Source organism: Neofelis nebulosa, chromosome 4, assembly GCF_028018385.1.
Source record: "Neofelis nebulosa isolate mNeoNeb1 chromosome 4, mNeoNeb1.pri, whole genome shotgun sequence".
In the NCBI taxonomy this organism is placed as follows: Eukaryota; Metazoa; Chordata; class Mammalia; order Carnivora; family Felidae; genus Neofelis; species Neofelis nebulosa.
Window position 1 is genome coordinate 7,378,318 of NC_080785.1, and position 22,324 is coordinate 7,400,641.

The window sequence follows — 22,324 nt, forward strand, 5'->3', positions numbered from 1 at the left end:
TCTCACGGGCACGCGCTGAGACCTTGCGGCCCAGGGCGGCGGCGTCGCGGCGGCCCTGGCAGGCGGCGCCACTAGACCCGTACGGGACCCGCCCCGCGTCCCAGAGCCCGCTCTTCATTGGCCAGCCCAGGAAGCTCCGCCCCCGGCCCGCGCGGGCGGCTAGTCCCCGCGGGCTGGGAGCCGGTCCCCCACTGGCTGGCCCAGGAGGCCCCGCCCCCCGCGGCGGAAGCCCGTCTACGCGCGTACCGGGGTCTCGTGCGCGAATGCAGGCCCAGGCTCGGCCTTTCGGGAGCTGCTCGCCAGCCGGGCGGACAGACTGCGCCGTAGGGCCGGCTCCCGGAAAGCTGTAAGCAGGTCATGCGCACGCACTCATTGAGTCCAACATATTTATTGAGCACCGATGAAGGCAAAGGGCCGCCACCGTCACAGTTCTGAAGGGCCTTAAGCGCCAGGACCCCACCCTTCCTTGTTTTACAAAGGAGGAAGCCGAGACCCGGAGCTAGGAGTGAGTCTAAGGGCCAAACCAAGTGCTAGTCTCCAGGACTCTGGAGCACCCCTCTGCTTCCGCACCACGCAGCATCCGTGGATTCATTTGGTGTAAAGAATGCTCCTTGAACACCGATTGAGTGCCAGGCAAACTCCTAAGGCCTTAGCTTTGGAAGAAGGGGGAGCCTGTGCCCTGCGATCACCCCGATCACCCCGGGTTCGCGCGACCACTGGAGTCCCAGTATTTACACAGGGCATTTAGCATTAGAAAGGCCTAGGAACTCGGAGCCTTGAGGCATCCCCAGGAAACACCGGAGACCAGCTCTGAGCGCTAAGGGGCAGGCTCAGAGCAGCTACCTTTACACCACATCCTGTCAGAGCCCAGTCCTGACTGGTGAGGCTCCTGGAGAGAGGGTTGGGGATGTCAGAGCAGAGAAGCAAGAATGCACAGTAGGGAAGGGTGGCACCCCTTCTCCCAAAGCCCAGGGGAGTGTGGCTGAGCTCGCACAGACTTGTTTACTCATTCTTGCCCCAAAGGTTATGGCAATGTTCCCATCTGCCCCCAGCTCCGTTCATGATTTTGGGAGAGGCGTGAGGGCAGAGGGGGCCACAAGAAGTGGCCCAGCCAGGGACCCAGGCACCGGGAAGCAGGCCTGAATGCCGGCCATTTCACACAGTGCCAGAAAAATAAGACAACAGTCAAAACAGCTAAGGACCCATTACTCCAGTTTGAAAATCACCCAAACCAAGAGCTAGTCTCTAGGTAGCACCCACGGTGGTGTTACTTAAGAGGCACAAGATGCTAGCTGCCCTCAATGTTTCCAGGAGGGCTGACGCTGTTCCAACTTCCACGGCTTGAACCTCCTTGCTGTTGTAAGAATTTGTTCCGATGAAATACAAAGGGCTCCTAGGGGATGTAGCCGATGGGAATGTCTCACCTCACACTCTGCACCCAAAGGACCTTCCACTCACTCCAGAAAATAAAGGTCCTTTCTGAGGGATTCTGGCTGGGCCGGCGGGGGGGGGGGGGGGGGGCTGGAATGGGACAGAGAGGGGGCCCTGAACTTGCAGGATCAAACCACACTCCCCGTTTGCCCCACTGCCTCTAAATCTTTTATGACCCTGAAAACCCTAAGGTGAGGTAGGATGCGCTGGGGTCATTACCCCCTTTGACAAGTGAGGAACCTGAAATGGAAGTGGTTAAAAAAATCCACCCAGATCTGGCCTTTCTCTGCTACCGGCCCCAAGTTCTTGGAAACAGATCCCTCTTTTAAGGTGGCAAGTCAGGCCCGGCAGCCCAGAAGTCCAGGCTGACTGGCCAGCCTCACCCACACCAGGATCTTCCTGGCAGGGAAGAGCCTCCTATGGCTGGGTCTGCATCCCTCCCCTCAAAGCACCCACCCCCCTCCCAGCAAGGAGCGTGCGTACCCATTAACACTGAGACCTTGGAGGAGGCGTCATCCACTTTCGACTTGTTTCCCCGCTCTCAACTAATAACCAAAATCAATCATGGATGTTGGAATACGGGGACTCACATACCTGGGAAGGCACCTGGTCTCCAGGGCAGCAGCCAAGGAATCCCTGTCAACACCCTGGCTGATGTGGAGAGCCCCCCTGCTGTCCCCACATGCAAGGTGGCAGGAGAATTCCTGCCCCTGGGGGCTCCTGGTCCCCTTTGCAACCACACACAATACTTACAAAAGCATCAGAAAAGCTCCATAAGGAGGGGGGTTGGGGAAGGTTTCAAATAACAAAAGTAGGAAATTCAAATTTCCAGTGCCCACCCTTCAAACTGTCCACTCTGCTGTGACCTCTGTGTACAATAACAAAACTGCAGGCCCTCAGTGTCTCCGTCGCTCCCTACCTGCAAGGGCCACTGTCTCCAGTCCCCCCACCCGCCTCCCGTACCTGCCAAAGTCTCTCACCGAAACTGGGCATCCTCTAAACCTTCGAGGGTCCTTTCTAAGTCAGGAATGTAGAAAAGGCAGCAAAGAATGACAAACTTAGGAAACTTAGGAAATTCAGGCATCTGGCCACACACAGACGGTCACCAAAAAGGCCGCCACTTCCCATCTGAATGAAAAACGAAAACAAACAAAAAACCTCTCCAAAGCTTCCCAGAATGAGGAACCGGGCGTCAGGCACCAGGGGAAAGGCCTGAAGGCGGACAGAAGTCCCGCTGGGGGTGCCCAGGAGAGCAGAGGGCCCCCCCCACCCCCAGGGCTCCTGCCGGGTCAGCCCTCCTCAGTGTGGCTGGGCCTGGGCCGGGGTGGACTCCCCACGACGGCAGAGGGAGCGGAAAAGTGCGGGCCCGCCTGGCCCCGGGCGTGAGTCTGCATGTGGACAGACAGGTGGTGGTTGCGGTTGAAGGCCCGGCCACACTGAGGGCACTGGTAGGGCCGCTCGCCGGTGTGGATGCGCTGGTGGCGGAAGAGGTCGGACGGCCGGCGGAAGGCCTTGCCGCAGTAGGGACAGGTGGGCCAGCCCTGACTGTCGCCCGTGTGCAGGCGCTGGTGCAGCAGCAGGCTCTTCCGCTGCTGGAAGAAGCGCAGGCACTCGCTGCAGTGATATACCTTGGTGGCCGCCGGCCTCCGTCCCATGAACGGACGGCCTGCCAGCGAGCGGCGCGCTCCGGGATCGTCGGGGAGCCAGCGGATGACGGGGCCCGGCACCACCACCTCCCCCGGCTCCAGTGTGGAGTGGTCCTCCCCCCAGCCGGTGGGCGAGCTCCCCGGGGCCTCCCGGTGCTCCTCCTCCACGTGGCTCCGCTGGTGAATGGTCAGGTTGATCTTCAGGCGGAAACTCTGCCCGCAGTCGGGGCAGGGGAAGGTCCGCTCGCGGCGTCGAGGGAGGATGCGGGGTGGCTCCCCGGCGGCCCCTCCGGCCCGCGGGTCCCCCGCCCGCACCCGCGGCACCCCGGAGGCATGAAGCCGCCCAGGGCCCCCAGTCCTGCTCCTGGGCCTTTTGGGCATTCGACACACGGTCTGGCTCCGGGACTCCCCCAGGAAGAGCTGCTCAGGTGTCATCTCGTCCTCAGACTGTGCTTCTGTCTTGATGACCACACCACCACCACCTGGACAGAGGAATCTCCACTGATTTCAAGTGGGCCACACTGGCCCCCACCCAGGCCACTCGACCCGGTGCTGGCCTCCAGGCACATCTCTGGCCACATCTGCACCCATCCTGCACCTACTTGCACAGAGTCCTTTCTTCTCCACGAGCTCACAGCACAGATCAGGGACTCTGTTCGCTTGGCCCTAGCAAGCAGGCATTGCCTCCTAACATCATCCAGTCTGTTTACTGTCACGTAGCCCAGAGGCTCCGATGGCCCATCCTGGGAGGCCAAGCTAAGGACATCAGGAGAGAAGAGACAGAGCCGCAAAACCAGGACCCGGGAGGTCAGACGGAATGAAAGACAATAGGTAGGTGGGGGCAGGGGAGACTGTGGACCCCGAGATACACTGGCCATGCAGGGTCCCCAAGAGTTCTGACAACTTTAGTTCCCGTCTACGAAGGACAGTGAACCCTGGGGCAGCCAGACTAAGTAAGAAGCCTCAGGCCTGAAAGTGGTGGATGTCGTAGCCACACCCTGAGCTACTCATCGACATAACAAATCTACACTGAGCAACTGCCACCTGCCTGCCGCCATGCTCTCTAATGACAGGCAGGAGGCGCGAGAACCTGGGCTTCCTGGCTGGGCCTCAGTGTGGGTCACCCTGGACTCTGAGGCGGGACTGAGGCATAGGAACTGCCAGAACAGAGGAGACAAGGGAGACCTGAAGCAGCACAGCGGTCGCAGCAACAGCCCTCAGGGGTCCCTGATGCTGGGAAGGAAGGTTCCGGCCACAAGCCCTGCTGGAACGCTGCATTCTTCCAAATCCTTTACCTGCCGCTCCCTTCTGAGCTTCTCTGGAATCAGCCCCAACTACTGGCTTCTCTGACCTCCCCCAGCGCCCCGGAGCTCAGCTGAGGCTCAAAAGCTGACAGCGAACCTTACCCTGGGCCCTTTAAGACGAAACCTTTAGCCCTTTCTGAGAAACGTCCAAGGTCTAGGACAAGAGGGATTTCTATTCTTGCTGAAGCATGAACTGAAACCACACCCCGGCAGGCTGCAGTGAACCCTTAACTGCAGAACCTCCTGATGTCAGGACCTTGCAGCTCCCTGCCTGATGCAGCTTCCTGGTGACCCGCACAGATAATTCCTGACAGAATTTTATTTCTGTACTAGAAATGGCCCAACTGTGGGTCTCAGGCCCTATTCCCTGTGAAGGCCAAGGGTCCCAGATCTCTTGGTTTGAAGCCCATCTCCAGCTTGGACTCCCACCATGCCACCACCCCAAGGTGGGCCCAAATCTCACCTCTGCTCCCACCAAAGCAGGTACCAGGGTGGAACCAGGTGAGAACCGGATCGCTTTCTATTAGGGCAGAAAACCACCCCAAAGCCAGAATGGGCAACAATTGCTCTCTTTTTTCCCGCTCATCAGGTTGTAAGCCTGGTTTTACGGACTCGAGGCCAGGGAACGAAATTTAAGTCACAGGCCACCACATACAAACTGGGAGACATTGGAAGCTGTGAGCCTGGACCACTTCCCAGGGCTGCTGGGAGGCCGTTCTGTCGCCAGACTGCAGACCGGGTGCACACAGCTTGTTTTCAAGCAGCACCTTTCCACCGGGTCACATGTAATGGGGGGAAACCAGGACCTACGTGGTCTGGGTTGCCAGAGCCCCAGGGCACCAGTACCCGGGGATGAGGAAGGGACCCCTCGGGAGGAAGCCCCTCACCAGGTCCCACTTTGCCACCTCCCACCCCACTCCCAAGGGCCCCCAAGATCCTCCAAGGCTCTGCTGTGGCCACGGGGCCTCTCCCTTCACTCACCTGGCCCCCTGCTGGGCAGGCTGTCCCTGGGAGGGGAGGCTGGAGATTCCCCACCTGAAGATTCTTCCTCCTGTTTAACCGATGCTGGTGGACCTGTGAGAGAGAGTCCGTGAGGGCCTTTCCCAACAGCGGGCCCTTGATGGACAGCACAGGTATCTCTAAGCAGCCCCCAGACATGTTCGAACGCCTGCCAGGAAGAGGGGGCTCCAGGGCTCTGTCTGGAGGACTGCCCGATCCACCGGAGGACTGCCCACGGCACGGCCTCTGCGTCAGAGGTGAGAGGAGGGCCGAGAAGGCCATGCCCCCGGTTCCCGTCTGGGTCAGTGCTGACAACTCCCTGTCACCCAGAGGGTGTGGGGAGGCCCCTGGAGCACAGTGCCAGGTCTGCAGGGGAACAAGGACAGTGAGAAGGTCCTCCCTCTCCTTACACACTGGCCGGGAAGGAGGGACTCGGGAGAGGGAGGGAGGGAGGGTCACCTCCAACCTCAGCGAGCTCATATTCACTGGGGGAGGGTCACAGAAATGACTGGAGAGAAGGCGACCCAGCCCGGAAGAGTCAGGCCCCTGGAGGAGGAGGAGGAACGGGGGCGGGAGCTGGCGAAGCGCAGTCTGGAGGCAGAGAACAAGGCTCTGGTATGCCACATGTTATGCTACATGCCTTCTGCGTGATACTCCATTTCTGGGAATGGATGGACAGAAATGTCCTTCAAACATAAGCACGCAGAGATCACTGGAAGGGGGGACGGAAGGCACAGAGCCCCTCACGGGCTCCAGAAAGAGGACATCTACGGAGGAATGCCCATGCCAGGGCTGTTCCAGGCATATGACACAGGTTGCCCAGTTCGTGTGCCCCGTGTGCAAAGCCTGAGGAGGCCCAGCGCCTGCCCTCGTGTGCCCTTCCCCTCAGCCCAGCCAGGCCTTAGGGACACACGCCTTTGCTCAGACCATCTTCTGCTGAAAATGCCCTCGGTTCCCAGCCAAAATCTAATCTTCCTCTAAGGCCTGCCTCAGGGGTCCCCTTTCCAGGCAGCCGGGTCCCCGCCACCCCTCCCAGCTGCCAGCTTTAGCACCCGTTCTCAGCACCGCCTGTCTGGGGCCGCCGTTGAGGTGCCGTCCGCACCGCTGCCCGGCGGCCCTCTCTCACCAGCGATGGTTCCGTCCAGGCTTCCCCTTGCTTCTGGGTCTTGCTCGTGCCTGGGGGCCCTCCCTTCTTTTGGCTCATCCTGGGCAGGGCTGACGGGGCTGAGGATGTGCTCTGGATGTGGAGGGAGACCTGGAGAATGCAAATCAGGGATGCTAAGGACAACACAGGGATCCCCCAGGTGGCAGGAGCCTCTGAGGAATGGCTACACGCAGTCACTGGGACCAGGGGGCGTCGGGTCAAACCCAGGTTATGATCATGCAGTGGGCTCCACTGACCATTAGTGGCTAAAAGAGAAGGAAAAGGGACAGCACAGTAACTCGTGCAATAGTCCCAGACAGGTCACGACACAGCAGGGCCAACGATCTGGCTTTTGGGGACTCCCAGCTCAGAACGGTACTACAGTGGCTCCCAATCACAAGTCCTACACCAGGCTGATGTATAAGGATCCCCTTGGAAGCACCCCAAGATTCTCATCACCGTGACTTCTAGGTAGGCCTAGAAAGTATGCATTTTTTAAAAAAGCTTCCGAGGGCAAAAGAGATGAACAAAGAGTTTATGGAATAAGAAATTTAAATGGCCCATGAAAACATAAAAAGATATTTGACCACACTCATAATGAGAGAGGTACCATTAAAAACACACTGTTGTATGGGGCGCCTGGGTGGCTCAGTCGGTTGAGCTTCCAACCTTGACTCAAGTCACGATCTCATGGTTTGTGAGTTCCAGCCCCGCTGGAACTGTGCTGACAGCTCAGACCCTGGAGGCTGCTTCAGATTCTGTGTCTCCCTCTACCCCCCCTCACGCTGCAGAAAGAGGGGCACTTGGGTGGCTTAGTCAGGTGAGCATATGACTCTGGAATTCAGCTCAAGTCATGATCTCACAGTTCGTGAGTTCAGGCTCCATGTGGGGATCTGCACTGACACCATGGAGCCTGCTTGGGATTCTCTCTTTCCCTCTCTCTGCCCCTCCCAGGCTCACTTGTGCTCTCTCAAAATACATACATACATACAATAAACATTAAAAAAAACACTGCGTTAAGAAATTAAAGGCATACGTAAATGTAAACATTTCATGTTTATGGCGTCAATACTACCAAACTGATCTATAGATTCAACACAATCTCTATTAAAGCCTCCACGATATTTTTTACAGAAATAGAAAACCCCATTACTTCTCAGCCTTTTGGCTAAGATCAAGTGTAGAAAGAGAAAAACCCACCCTAAAATTCATATGGAGTCTCAAGGGACCCCAAATAGCAACAATAATATTGAGAAGGAAGAACAAAGTTGAAAGACTTCTTGATTTCAAAACTTACTATGCAGCCTAAAGAAACAGAGAACCAAGACATAAACCTTCACATATCTGGTCAAAAGATATTTGAGAAGGGTCCCAAGACCACTCAACAGGGAAAGGACTTTTCAACAAATAGTGTTGGGAAAATCGCACATCCACACGCAGAAGAATAAAGTTGGATCCTTACCTAACTCCATATACAAAAATAAACTCAAAATGGATCAAAGACCTAAATATAAGACCTAAAACACAAAACTCTTAGAAGAAAACCTAGGACAAAAGCTTCAAGACATTGGATTTGGCAATGATTTCTTGGACAGGACACCAAACGCACAGGTAACAAAAGAAAAAAAGAGACAAACAAGACTTCCTGAAAACTTTTTAAATATGTGCATCAAAACACACTATCGAGTTAAGAGGCAATCCCCAGAACAGGAGAAAATATTTGCAAGTCACATATCTGACAAGATATTAATACCCAGAATATGTAGAGAGCTCCTAAAACTCAATAACAGATGGGGCATCTGGGTGGCTCAGTTGGCTGGGCATCCGACTTCGGCTCAGGTCATGATCTCACAGCTCGTGAGTTCAAGCCCCACATCAGGCTCTCTGCCGTCAGCATAGAGCCCGCTTGGGATCCTCTGTCCCCTCTCTCTGTGCCCCTCACCAACTGGTGTTCTCTCTCTCTCTCTCAAAATAAATGAATAAACTTAAAAAAAAACTTTTAAAAAATCTCAATAACAGAAAAACAAACAACCTGACTCAAAAATGGGCAAAGGACTTGAATAGGCGTTTCCCCAAAGAAGATATACGAATGGCCAATAGGCACATGAAAAGATGCCTGGAATCGCCCATCATCAGGGAAATGATGTCCACTATCAAAAAGAAACAACAGAAAATAGTAACTGTTGGTAGGAACATGGAAAAACTGGAACCTTGGCACAATGTAGGTAAGTGTATGGTACAGTCACTATGGAAAACAGTGTGAGAGTCCTCAAAAAATTACAAATACAATTACCATATGATCCAGCAATTCCATTTAGAAGTATACACTGAGGGGTGCCTGGGTGGCTCAGTCGGTTAAGTGTCCAGCTTCGGCTCAGGTCTGATCTCACGGTTTGTGGGTTCGAGACCCACGTCGCGCTCTGTGCGGACAGCTCAGAGCCTGGAGCCTGCTTCGGATTCTGTGTCTCCCTCTCTCTCTGACCCTTTCCCGCTCACATTTTGTGTGTCTCTCTCAAAAATAAACATTTAAAAAAATTTCTTTTAGAAGTATACACCGAAAAGAACTGAAGGCAGAGTCTCTAAGAGGTATTTGTACGTGCACGATCGTAGCAGTGTTATTCGCAATAGCTAGAACATGGAAACAACCCAAGTGTCCATCAACGGGATGAATGGCTAAGCAAAATGTGGTACACACATACAACAGAATGTTATTTAGACTTATAAAGGAAAGAAATTCTGACAGGCTAAAACATGGGTGAACCTTAAGGACATCATGCTAAGTGAAATAAGCCAGTCACAAGAAGACAAATGCGGTATGATTCCACTGATACGAGCGACTCGGAGTAGACAAAATCATAGAGACAGAAAGTAGAACGCTGGCTGCCAGGGGCTAGGGGAGGGGGACAGAAGGAGGGAGTACTGTTTAACGGGTATAGTGTTTCAGTTTTACAGTTTACAGTTTTAGAAGGTGAAGAGGGTTCTGGAGATGGGTGGAGGTGACGACTGCGTGCCATTATGAATGTATTTAATACCATCGAACAGCACACCCAAAAAAGGCAACGATGGTAAATTTTGTTATATGTATTTGACCACAATAAGAAAAAGAGAAAAGAAAACAGAAATGAAATACTGATACACAGTACAACACGGATGAACCTTGAAAACATTATGCTAAGGGGAATAAGCCAGAGTCAAAAGACCGCAGATTCTAAGATTCCTTTTATATGAAATGTCCAGGCAGGGCAAGTGTATCGTCAGAAACATGTGTCGTTGCTCAGAGCTGGAGGAGCTGGGAAAGCGTTGGGGGTGATAGCTGCAGGGTACAGGGTTTGTGTCTGAGGTGATGAAAGTTTTATAAAATTGACTGCTGTGTTTGCTGGTTGCGCGTCTCTATGAATATTCTAGAAACCAATGGACTGGACACTTTAAATGAGTGAGTTGCATGGGGAGTTCATTATATCTAATAAAGCTGTTATTTAAAAAAACAAAAAAAAAACTATACTGACATACTTCTTACCTATTAGGTAGACAAAAATTCTACAAGGTTGACCACATTCTCTGCTAGCAGGCCAGTGGGGAAGGAGGCTCTCTTTCACAACACTGAGGGAGATGCAAATGGTAAAGCCCCACGGAGGGGTATTTGGTGGTAACTTCTGGCAAATTTACATATGCCTTTACTTCCCCTGCAGCGCAGTTCCTAGGAATCTATCCCAAAGATACATTGGCAGAAATACGAACTGCCTTAGGCACAACATAGTCCCGTCGGCATGACTTCTATCAGTAAAACACTGGAAATACCCAGAGGTCCGCCAATGGGGACTGGGTAGACGGACTATGGTGTATCACGCCACAGAACATTCCACATCCACAAAAGAAAGGAGAAAGATCTCTACCTACACGTGTGAAGCGATGCCCAGGGCAGACTGTGTAAGACAGGGATGTATCTCTGTGTTACTGACCTTTTCAAAAGGAAACACCAGAAGTACCAACAAGAAACTAATACAAATCGTTATCTGTAGGGACATGGAGGGGACAACGATGGAAATAAGACTTCCCTGAATGTATCCTGTTAAACCAATTTGACTTTGCAAACATAACATGCCTTACATACTCAAATGGCTAAATCGAAAAGTAAAAAGAGCCATTTCTAAAAATCTAAAAATAAATAGAAGCAAATGAACTTAACTGTATATCAAGTTGATGACATAACCACATAGAGAAAATAATTATTTCAAGGGACCTTAAAAGGCATTATTTTGTCTGTAGGTCCCGAATGGAATGCATTCAGAAGACCAAAAGAGCTATACAAAAAAAAAAAAAAAAAAAATCTCAGGCTTTAATCAAAAGTGTAATTGTTTAACATTCCCATGTAAAAGAAAAGTGACACACAAGTATAAGATCAAAGAACATTAAATTTGAGTTAGAAATATCACTATGAACTCATGATTTTTTTTCTTTACAAAAATAACCATTTTCTCAAAAAAAAAAAAACCCACATATTTTCTGAAAAGGTTTAGAAGTAATACCAAAAATTAGCCACTACTGGCACTGATACTGTGGTCTCCAAATATCATTCATCACTGAAAGGAATTAAAACTCCATGGAGAAATTTGTATTCCAGGTCTGGGGTAGGAAATGATTCTAGAACATCTTGAATCTGAAAAGCCACTGAAGTCACACCAAAATGACCTACAACCCAACGTAAGGGGGCTGCCGTGAGCTAAAGATGGGACAATTTAAGCACAAAAAATAATGACTGCGAAGGATTGGCACATATAACATATTCAACAGTCTATGAAGTCACAATAACAACAGCAACAACGACAATGATAATAATAACGTAAAAAGCTCAAGTACTGGTCACCTTTGCAGGTTTCTAAGGCAATAAATAGCTCTTCATTCTGAAAAATGATGAAGGAAAAGAATTCAGCGTCTCTCCTGCCTGTTCTGTACAGACTGCATTTCCGGGGAACTAAAAGAGTTGATTCAGGAAATTACTCTTTACAAAAGAATTTCAGCTATTTGGTGCATAAGGAGGACAGGATTTCACCATTTTGCAACCCCTAATGGAATAACAAATCCGGGCAATCATGTTCAGTGACTACTGATGTCATCAGGTGAGCTGCGGGGAGCTTTGGAAGAGCAGGGGAAGGAAAGCACTGGAAAGCCAGGCGAGGGGAGCCTCTGTGCCTCCTGACAGGCAGCGTGGAGCCCACAGCACCACCTCTGAAGTAATCCTGCCCGTAAGAGTCTGCCGGAATCCAAACAGGCCTCCCGATCTACCAGTTTATAGGAAATGCAAAAAAACGGAAGAACAATAAATGACACCAAATCCAGAATACGGGAAATAGTGGCATTTAAAAAGGTAAATGACGTGGCGCACCTGGGTGGCTCAGTCGGTTAAGTGTTAAGTGCTCGACTCTTTTTTTTTTTTTTTTTAAATGTTTATTTCTTTATGAGAAGAGAGCACAGGAACAGGGGGAGGCTCGAACTCACAAACTGCAAGATCATGACCTGAGCCGAAGGTGGAAGCTTAACCGACTGTGCCACCCAGGTGGCCCAGTGAAGCGCCCCCGACTCTTGGTTTCGGCTCAGGTCATGATTTCACGGTTCGGGAGGTCGAGCCCCGCGTCGGGCACTGTGCTGACAGAGCCTGCTTGGGATTCTCTCTCCTCTCTCTGCCCCTTCCAGGCTCTTGTGCACACGCGCTCTCACTCTCAAAATAAATAACTTAAAAAAAAACACAAAACTATTCAAAAGATAAATGGCATTAGAAGGTCAAACAAATAAATGACGTTAAAGAGGGAGAGGTGGGGGCCGGTCCATCAACTGAAGAACGGGAGGAACAGAATGTGTAATATACACGCACCCAGCTGGGCCCAGGGACAGTGCAGAGGTGGGTGAGCCTGGAAAACAAGCTCAATGTAAGTAGGTGGACACAGAAGGTCACACCCAGCAGGATTCCATTGACAAGAAACGTCTAGAAGAGGCAAATCTACAGAGATGGAAATCAGGTCAGCAGCCTGGCCTCGGGCTGGGGAGCAAGCAGAGGGAACCGCTAACAACTACAGGTTCGGCTCTGGCTGACAAGAAAGTTCTAAAAACAGACGGCGGTGATGGTCACAACCGTGAATGCAGTAGAAACACGGACTGCGTCGTATACGAATGGTTTTGGCAAGTTAGCTATCTCAGTAAAGCTGCTAAATGGCGGAGGAGGTGTTCCCAGGCTGTTTTACGGATTTTTTTATAAACCGAATACAACACGTGGACTTTGGTGGACTAGAAATAGAACCCGATACCTATAGGAAATATTTTGGAGACAATCGGGGAAATCACAACACGGACTTGGGAAGAGATCCTAATCTGCTGGGTGTGAGACAGTGGTATTTTGGTGTTTATGTTCAGAGAAAGGAAAGAAAGAGACGGATGGAGCCAAGGTGGCAAACCATCGATCTTTGCTGAATGTGCTTGACCGTCATTCGGGGGGTGCGCTTGCCCTTCTCTCGACTTTACTTTCTTCATTTTATTAAAAACAAAAACAAACAAACAAACAAAAACAACCCTCCCAGAAGATTCTGACCTGCTAGAACCATGGTCCTACAGCGCGCCAGCTGGCCAGCTAGGGTCCCGCCCTGGCCGCCCCTCCGAGACGGCCGTCACCACAAAGGGAAGCCGGTGCACCACGGGCCTCGCAGCCACCGCTTAGGTCGGGGAGCAGAGGTGGGAGGCCCGTGATGCACCGGTGCCAGGAGGGTCAGTGTCAGGAATAAGGCCCCACTGACACGATGCGCAGCACACGTGCGCTTTACTTTACGTCTGCCACGCAGTCCTCACAATAACCAACCACTGCCGACCCCTGTGGCTCTAAGGCGAAAGCCCTCCCCTCCCCCCCAACAGCCTGTGACCAGGCCGGCCTAGGACAGAGCGGGCCCCGCTTTGGGTAAAGGGGCCTGTGCTCCCTTCCTGGCCTCACAGCACATCTGGAAAGCCCGTCCGGGGAGCAGGGCTCCAATTCGGTGTGCCCACCCCCCACCTCGCCCCCACTCACCAGGGCTTGGCCTCCTGGGACGTGCTGCCTCTCTCTTACTCCCCTCCTCATGACCCCACAGGCTTTCAGGACAAGGCTCCTCTCCCCTCTCCATCTGGGTTAGGATGTCCGGTTTGGAGATAGCATAATCTGCGCACAGAATGGAAGGAGAGCTGGGTCAAGACTGGACACCCGCCACCCGGCTGTCCACAGAGATGGAGAGACACGGAGCAGAACAGAAGTCAAAGCGAAGACAGAGACTGCCCTGCCGGAGGCCAATCTGTGAATACAGATCCCCACCTACGCGGCCTTACCCAGGGACACCAGCATCTCGTAGTTGCCCCGCATCACGTGCTTGTAGAGCTCCTTCTGCCACTCGTCCAGCTTGCCCCACTCCGGCTCGGAAAAATACACGGCCACGTCATCAAAGGTCACGGGCACCTGGAACCACAAGCACCACGTGCGCTCACCCACACGCTTACGGGCACGGCCCCGCGCGCTGTCCCACCCCCGGTGCCCGAGGGATACCTTGGGGACCTCCCCCTTGCTGCCCGGGGGCAGCCGCAGGATCCAGAAGTTTCGGTTTTTCAGCAGGTTCTCCATGTTCTCCAGCCGCCTCTGCAGCAGCCCGTACTCCTGCAGCAGGGTCCCCAGCACGGCCCACTTGCTCTCCAGCTGGTTCCCAAACTCCACGGCCGTCTTCTCGCAGTCCGCCAGCTTCTTCTCGGCCGTCCCCGCCCGCCCCTCCAAGGTCAGCAAGCGGGCCAAGCAGGAGTCCACTTTCTTCTCCAAGGCCTGGATGGCGGCCACCACCGTCCACAGTGTGATCTCCGTGGAGTACAGGTAGGAGTTCTTCTCAGCAGCTGGCTGGGGTGACAGAGAAGGTGTCGAAGGGCTTTCGTCCCCTGTTTGCTTGTCCCTCTCTGGAGCCTGTCCACACGAGAAAGGGGAGATGGTATGACAACGACACGATCGGGGCGCCTGGGTGGCTCAGTTGGTTGAGTGTCTAACTCTTGATTTCAGCTCAGGTCATGATCTCACAGTTCAGGGGATCCAGCCCCACATAGGGCTGTGTACTGACAGTGAGGCCCCTGCTTAGGATTCTCTCTCCCTCTCTCTCCCTCTGCCCTTCGCTCTGCACCTACAGGTGCACACATTTTCTCCCGCAAAATATATAAACATTAAAAAAATATATACAATCCAATGCCTCACAATAACACTTGCCCTGATAAAGCCCCGTCTGGGATCCTGAGGGCCAGCCAGGCAGCAGTGTGGGATGGGAGGCAGGGACATCAGTTAGGACGTCAGTTAGTGTAGCCTCAGGGACACGAAACACCCCGGCTGGACCAAGGTGTTAGCAAGTGGGAAACAGGAGAAAAAACATGGCCAAAGGCATGGGTCTCAGGTGACTTCCACCTTGGGTCTTAGTCTCCTCTACAAATGAAGGCACAGGCTTTAAAGCACAGAGGACATGAGGTTTGCAGTGAGAGAGCCTGGGTGCAACTGGCAACTCCGCCCACTGACTTTGGGCAAGGTCTTGACACATCTTTCAACTTCACTTCCGCATCTAGACAATGGAACAATAATAGTGCTCAGGTGGTAGGGTGCTGAGAATTAATGACACAATCTTTGTTGAAAGCACTTAGCACCGCATCATATACGCAATACGTGCATGCTGCGTGTGCCGCCCTATGTTGATTCAGCTAAGATGATAATGATCAGGATGCTGACAATGATAATGGTTCTGGGCTCAGGGACACAGCATGAAACAGTTCTCATGGGCTTTTTTCTCCCCCTCTGTCATTTCATCATCCTTCGACACCCTGGGAAAGAGCTTCTTTTTTATTTATTTAGAAATTTGTTTTTAATGTTTCTTTATTCTTGAGAGACAGAGACAGGGCACGAGTGGGGGAGGGGCAGAGAGAGGGAGACGCAGAATCCGAAGCAGGCTCCAGGCTCCGAACTGTCAGCACAGAGCCCGACACAGGGCTCGAAATCCCAGACCGGGAGATCATGACCCGCGCCGAAGCTGGACGCTCAGCCACCCAGGCGCCCCGGTGTGGTATCCACTTCCGTTCTGTGCGCAGATTATGTTATCTCTAAACGGGACATCCTAACCCAGATGGAGAGGGGACAGGAGCCTTGTCCTGAAAGCCTGTGGCGCCTTAGCTCAGCGCCTGGTGCACAAGCCTTTCCGGAGCTCGTGCAATGGCCTGGTCCCGGTACATGGTGCTAAAAGCCTTGTTGGAAGGATGAACTGACCTCTTACTCCCCCAGTTCACTCCTCCTTCACGGCCAAACCACCATCAAGTCCTATCCGTTTGACTTCCAAACTTAAACCCATCCTCTTTGCTCCCTCCCTCTCCCCTGCCATCACCCGGTCCACCCAGAGAGCTGCTGCAATGCTAATTTTCCCTTCTCCTCCATACACTTTCCACAGAGTAGTCAGTAAGCATTAAAAAACAGGCTAGACCATTTTAGCCCCCTGCTCGAAACTCTTCAACAGCTTCCCAGCGTACTTAGAACAGAATCTAAGCTTCTCAGACCTCACCCTGCCCCCCGACCTCACTTATTTACTACACTCCGGCCACCCTGGCCTCCTTGGATTCCTGGGACACATAACCCTCCTCCATGTCGGCTTTGGCTCTCCCTGCACCTCTCCGCGTCTGGCTTCCTCTCATCTTTAAGGCTCCAGCTCAAAGCCCCATGGAGACCTTCACCGACTAACACATCTAAAATACGCCGCGGTGGGTTCCTTCTTTCACAGCACTAATAACCCGTGATGATTCTACGCATCTATCTGTGTTATGGTCTGTTTCCCCCAGAACATGAGTTCCCGAGAGTGTGTTTGTGATTCCCAGTTGTATTTCCGGCTTCTAAAAGAGCGCCTCTCTCACCGCGGATGCTCAATTAATACCTAGTGAATGAATGAAGGACTACACAATGAAACATTAATTAACAGTTACTGAACACCTGTCGTTGCAAAGGTGCAAGGTGGGAATGCAGAAAAAATGATGTGGCTCTTCCTTCGCCGGGAGAAAAATTCCGTACAGAAACCGTCATGATAAACGACAGTATATGATGGGCTAACAAGAGTTGGGGGCAACTCTGTCCTGTTTGGGCAGTTTCTGGGGAATCTCAGGTACTGTATGATGGCAGAGGGAAAGGAGGGAGTGGGTAGGAATGGCCAGAAAAAGTTCTGAGGCAGTGGCCCTGGGCTGGGTGGGAGCTGGTGCTGTCACCAGTGTAGTCACAAAAATGCTTTGGGGGGGGGGCGCGGGGTGGAGGTTGGTAACCACAGTACTCGCACCCTCATTCTCTCTCCCCTGCACTCGGGGAACCCTAAGGGAAGCACACACCAAACTCATTAAAGAAGAGGGAGAGGAAGTTTCTCCTGTAAAAGGATCCACAAAAATCAAAGTTTCAAAAAGTTCACTGAGATGCGTTAATAGAAGCTATTTATTGAGCTCTGTTTGCAAGTGGTTTTCTGGTGCGTCAAAAATAGCCAAAGGATTCTTTTCTCCGAATTGGGCATACTGCACATTATCGGCCAATATTCTAAAAGAATACAAGTAATCTAATCCAACATGCTAATCGTAGAAAAAAAAAAAAATCTACCTACAATTCCTCTCCTGAGCAGCATTCAACACCTGTCTCTCAGGTAAAAGTAGAACACTGGGTACCTTCGAGGGGGCGTAATTCCAAAGTCCTGGCCGCGGCCTCGACTAGGTGAGTGACCTTGGGCGGGTCCCTTCCCTCAGACTCTGTGGCTGTCAGAACCACATGGTGCTGGGGGCTGGCGACCCTGTCCTCCGTGCGCGCCTCCGGGAAGACAATGGACGGGGAAGGGGGGGGGGGGGAACAGCCACTCTGTTCTAATGTGAGGCCTGTCATCTGAGGTGTTACTGGGTAGCCCGGCCTGTCCCCCGCCGTCGGGCCTCCGGCCGGCGCCCGCCGCCCCGCCTGCCCGTTTGGGCCGCCCTGCCGGTCGGCCCGAAAGCCCGGCCCGGACTCCAGACGGGGTCGGCGGGGCGGACCGGGCGGGCGCGGGCGCGGGCGCAGGCCCGGACGGAGGCGGCGGGCCAGGAGGCCGCGCGGCGGGCCAGGAGGCCACGCCGCGGGGCCGCCCCACGCCGGCCGGGCCGAGACCCTCGCGGGCCCTCGCGGCGGCGGCGGCCCCGGCCCGTCTGGGCGTCTGCGCGCCTGGGCGCTTACCCGGGCGGGCGCCGCTTCGGCCATGGCTGCTCGCGTCCCTCTCTCGGCGGCTCTCCTCGGCCTGGCCTGTCGGGCCTGGCGCAGCGCGCAGGCGGCGGCGGAGGCGGAGCGAAGCCGCCCAGCCTCGGAGCTCCTGCCGGGCGGCCGCGAGCTGCGTTCGAGCCACGTGCCCCGCCGGCCCTTTAAACAAGAGCTGTGCTCGCGGCCGGGCCCGAGGGTGCGCACAGCGCCCCCTGCAGCCTGAAGGACCGCACGCCCGCGGCCCGCGGCCTTCCGCGCGCCCACCCGGGGGAGGGCGGCCGCCCGCCCTGGCCTGGGCCGCGGGAGTGGACGCGGGCGGCGGACCTGCCGCGGGCCCCTCCAGCCCGGCTTCGGCGGGAGGGGGAGCGACCCGCGGACCCCGTGCAGGAGCAGCTTGGTGGACCCAGCCCTGGCCCCTAACCCCTCTAGGACGCTGGGGCCCCAGCGTCCCTCTTGGGAGAATCGGATCAGGTTACTAACGAAACAAGCTTTCAGGACACTAAGAAAATGTGGGAGTTTCCCTTTGTGTGGGGGAGGAAGGGCCGTCCTCAGCGGGGAATCTGAAGTGTATGCAGATTTACCATTTTAACACTTCTAATGGACCCAAAGTGACTATTAGTTTGGGTATACACGTTTTGCCCAGCGGTGGGGTAGGGTGGGACAGATAACTACTTGTTTAGTTTTCCAGAGCAAATAGAAGGCCCTCAGGAAAAAATTATTTCATTTAAAAAAAAGAAAGAAAGAAAGAAGAAAGAAAAGAAAAGAAAGAAGGGCAAAAAGCTCTCCCTCCCTTCCCCAACACCCACCCCCCCGGAATCCTGGGTCTCCTCCTCCTTCCCTGGGGCCTGCTTCCCCAGCAGACACTCCGTCAGTTCAGGCACGCTTTGCAGAGCTCTCTGTGTGCCACACCCAGTCTTCACTTGCCCATCAGCCACCAACTGGGGATCTTCTGTAGCTTTGGCTCCCGACTGGGTGTGCAGCAAGAGTAAATCGAACGCTAATTCAGGCCCTGACACATCTTGAGTAAACCACTCAATCTGGGACCCATTTTCCTCATCTAGTTAACCACTGAATATAAAGTAAAATGTGCCTATGCAGTTAAAGTTTTATTTTCTATCTTTTCTGCATTTCCCATTCATCCTAGTTTCTGTTCAAGTCGGAAAATAGTTCCCACTAGAAATTACTCTGCAGTTTTCTTTCTTTTTTTAGTATTTCCTGTTTTTGGAGGGAGGAAAGAAAATTATTTGCCCATATATTTGATCCAAGCAAAAGTGTGGTCAACTGACCTACAATAAAGAAACTGACTTTCTCCAAGTAAGGTGCACCCCTAGAATTTGGGGCAAGGTTAGGAAGCGTTCTTTTATTTTTATTTCTTTAGGAAGTGTTTTTTTTTTTTTTAATGTTTGAGAGAGCACAAGCAGCGGAGGGAGGGAGGGAGGGAGGGAGGGAGGGAGGGAGAGAGAGAGAGAGAGAGAGAGAGAGAGAGAGAGAGAGAGAATGAATCTGAAGCAGGCTCCAGGCTCCCATCTGTCAGTACAGAACCCAATGGGGGGCTCAAACCGGTAAACTGTGAGATCCTGACCTGAGCCGAAATCAAGAGTCGGACGCTTAATCGACTGAGCAACTCAGGTGCTACAGGAAGTGTCATTTTAATAAGAAAAATCAAGTCAATATATGGCCTCATTCATTGTGAAGATCCTTGTTGAGATAACCCAGCCTAAGAATTTGCAAATGTGTGCTGAAAAACATTAAGAGCATCCTTAGCATCTCATCAGGGGTTGGTCAGACAAATGTATTAAGGATTATAAAATCCTGGTAGGCTGTGGTCTTATAAAATAAGAATGTCCAATGCAAACAGAAAGAGTCTGGAAGATGAGTTGGAGAAGAAAACATTAGTATTTAACAAGCTCTGTTCAGGGAAGAGTGCTCTAATTTTTTTTTTTTTTTTAATTTTTTTCAACGTTTTTTATTTATTTTTGGGACAGAGAGAGACAGAGCATGAGCGGGGGAGGGTCAGAGAGAGAGGGAGACACAGATCAGAAACAGGCTCCGAGCCATCAGCCCAGAGCCCGACGCGGGGCTCGAACTCACAGACTGCAAGATCGTGACCTGGCTGAAGTCGGACGCTTACCCGACTGCGCCACCCAGGCGCCCCAAAGAGTGCTCTAATTTTTGACAGCCGTCTTAGATTCTTAGAAAGTTTCTGTAAGTCTGTGGTAGCCAGCCTTCAGTGTGCATCATGTTCCTCTGGTGCGCTTGTTAAGACACAGACTGCTGGGCACCTGTCTCGGAGTGTCCAAGTCTGAGGCTGGTGGGGGTGGGGGTGACCAGAATCTGGGTTTTTTTTTTTTTTTTTTTTTTTTTTTTTTAGCATTTATTTGTTTTTGAGACAGAGAGAGACAGAGCATGAACGGGGGAGGGTCAGAGAGAGGGAGACACAGAATCCGAAACAGGCTCCAGGCTCCAAGCTGTCAGCACAGAGCCCGACGCGGGGCTCGAACTCATAGACCGCAAGATCATGACCTGAGCCGAAGTCGGCCGCTTAACCGGCTGGGCCACCCAGGCGCCCCCAGAATTTGTTTTTCTAACTAGCTCCCCGGTGATGCTGATTCTACTGATGTGGTGATCATACTGTGAGAACCACTGCCCTGTTTATCAGGTTCCCACAGCTGCCTCCCATTCCCATGCTCGGATTTTATAAATACATTAAACAAAAAACACAAAAACTTTACACCACGATGTGGTTTACTGGGCAGACCAGCCTGGTGTAGCTTTTTTGTATGTATGTATGTATGTATGTATGTATGTATGTATGTATTTACTTACTTACTTATGTATTTAGAGAAAGGAAGAGAGAGAATCCCAAGCAGGCTCCGTGCTGTCAGCATAGAGCCCAACGTGGGGCTCAAACCCATGAACCAGGAGATCATGACCTGAGCTGAAATCAAGAGTCTGACTCTTGATTAACCAACTGAGCCACCCAGGAACCCCCTTGTGCAGCTCTAATAGAAGTTACAATTACCTGCATCCTTAATTATTAATGTTTCTGGTGAGTTTGCTCTTTTTTGGATCAGATCTCCTGGGCCTGAATACCTCTCGGTGAGCTGACAACACCGGATTTCCAAAAGGGCGGCGCAGACCCTGGAGGAACAGGGGTGACTCTGCCAAGGTGTAGGTCACTCTGAAACAGTGTACCCTCAGGCCTCTCCTGCAGAAGGTGGTATCGTCAGAGGTTGAGGCCCACCACACCACCACCTAGGGTCACTCAGCGTGGGGTCAAGATACTCAAGTGCGAGTGTCCTATCGGCACATTATGAGCCAAGGGATAGGCGCAGCTCGGAAAAAGAATTCCTGTGCCCCCCTCCACACACGCCCTATTTCCAAGCTTGTAACTTAGATTAGGAAATGGGCCCACGCAGAATTATAAAGCATTAGGAAGGGAAGTATTAGCAGAGGGAGACCAGAAGTATAACCACGCCCCCCCTTCCCCCCGGGAGCCTAGTGTAGACAATACTGAGCTCCCTATTCCGGGAATACCCATTATACGGAATCGTTCAACAACCATGGAGAGCAGGTAAGTGCAAAGCCCTGGTACTCAGAGCTGTAGAGTCTGGTCCCTGTCTTCAAAACGCATCACATCCTGTTGACTCTACCTTAGCGATCTCATCCAATATCCTTGTCCGTCACTCTCTTCCCATCACAGCTGTACCGTCAGGTCTTCATTGGCTCTTGTTGGCCTCAGAAACCTTCTAACATATCCCCTTACCCCAACCAAAAAAAGAAAGAATACCAAAAAACCCACCCCACCCCACATGATGTAACTCTCATGACATTAATATTCCCAAATCACAGCTAGAATCAGTTCACCATTTTGCTCAAACTCTGAGCTCTCCATTACTAACTCAATAAAATCCAAACTCCTGAGGCTGACTGCAACCTATCTTTCCAACCACATCCCCGACTATTCCTCTTCTCACATCCCACCCTCCAGCCAAATCTTATGAATTGGTGTTTCTTTGTACATGCCCTATAATGTCTCTTTTGCTTATGTTGCTTCACCGAGAATGTCCTTCTTCCCATCCTTTTTTTTTAAGTTTACTTACTTATTTTGATAGAGTGAGCGGGGAAGGGCACAGAGAGAGAGAGAGAGAGAGAGAGAGAGAGAATTCCAAGCAGGCTCCACACTGTTAGCGCGGAGCCTGACACAGGGCTCGAACTCATGAACTGTGAGAGATGACCTGAGCTGAAACCAAGAGTTGGATGCTCAACCAACTAAGCCACCCAGGCACCCCATCCTTCTTCCCATCCTTAAAGGTCCAGTCCAAAAGTCCCGTCTTATGGCGCCTGGGTGGCTCAGTCGGCTAAGTGTCTGACTTTGGCTCAGGTCATGATCTTGTGGTTTGTGAGTTCGAGTCCCACGCTGGGTTCTGTGCTGATAGTGTGGAGCCTGGAGCCTCCTTCAGATTTTCTCCCTCTCTCTCTGCCCCTTCTCCGCTTGCACTCTTGTCTCTCTCTCAAAAACAAACACACATTAAAA

General features: G+C 52.4%; 1 protein-coding gene across 2 annotated transcripts; it reads right to left on the reverse strand.

Moving 5' to 3' along the window:
- Nucleotides 1-372: 372 nt before the first annotated feature.
- On the reverse strand, nucleotides 373-21,925 carry ZNF783 (zinc finger protein 783). 2 transcript variants are annotated; one of them, XM_058723934.1, is made up of 7 exons: nucleotides 20,810-21,925; nucleotides 14,080-14,481; nucleotides 13,866-13,992; nucleotides 13,573-13,701; nucleotides 6,507-6,635; nucleotides 5,363-5,455; nucleotides 373-3,559 (listed from the first exon to the last, which is right to left on the reverse strand). In XM_058723934.1, the coding sequence occupies exons 1-7, from the start codon at nucleotides 20,813-20,815 to the stop codon at nucleotides 2,721-2,723; spliced, it is 1,725 nt and encodes a 574-aa protein (XP_058579917.1). In that variant the 5' UTR covers nucleotides 20,816-21,925; the 3' UTR covers nucleotides 373-2,720. The 2 variants fall into 2 exon arrangements, with proteins under 2 accessions (XP_058579917.1, XP_058579916.1); XM_058723933.1 differs by lacking the exon at nucleotides 20,810-21,925 and adding an exon at nucleotides 17,767-17,960.
- Between the last annotated feature and the right edge of the window lie 399 nt (nucleotides 21,926-22,324).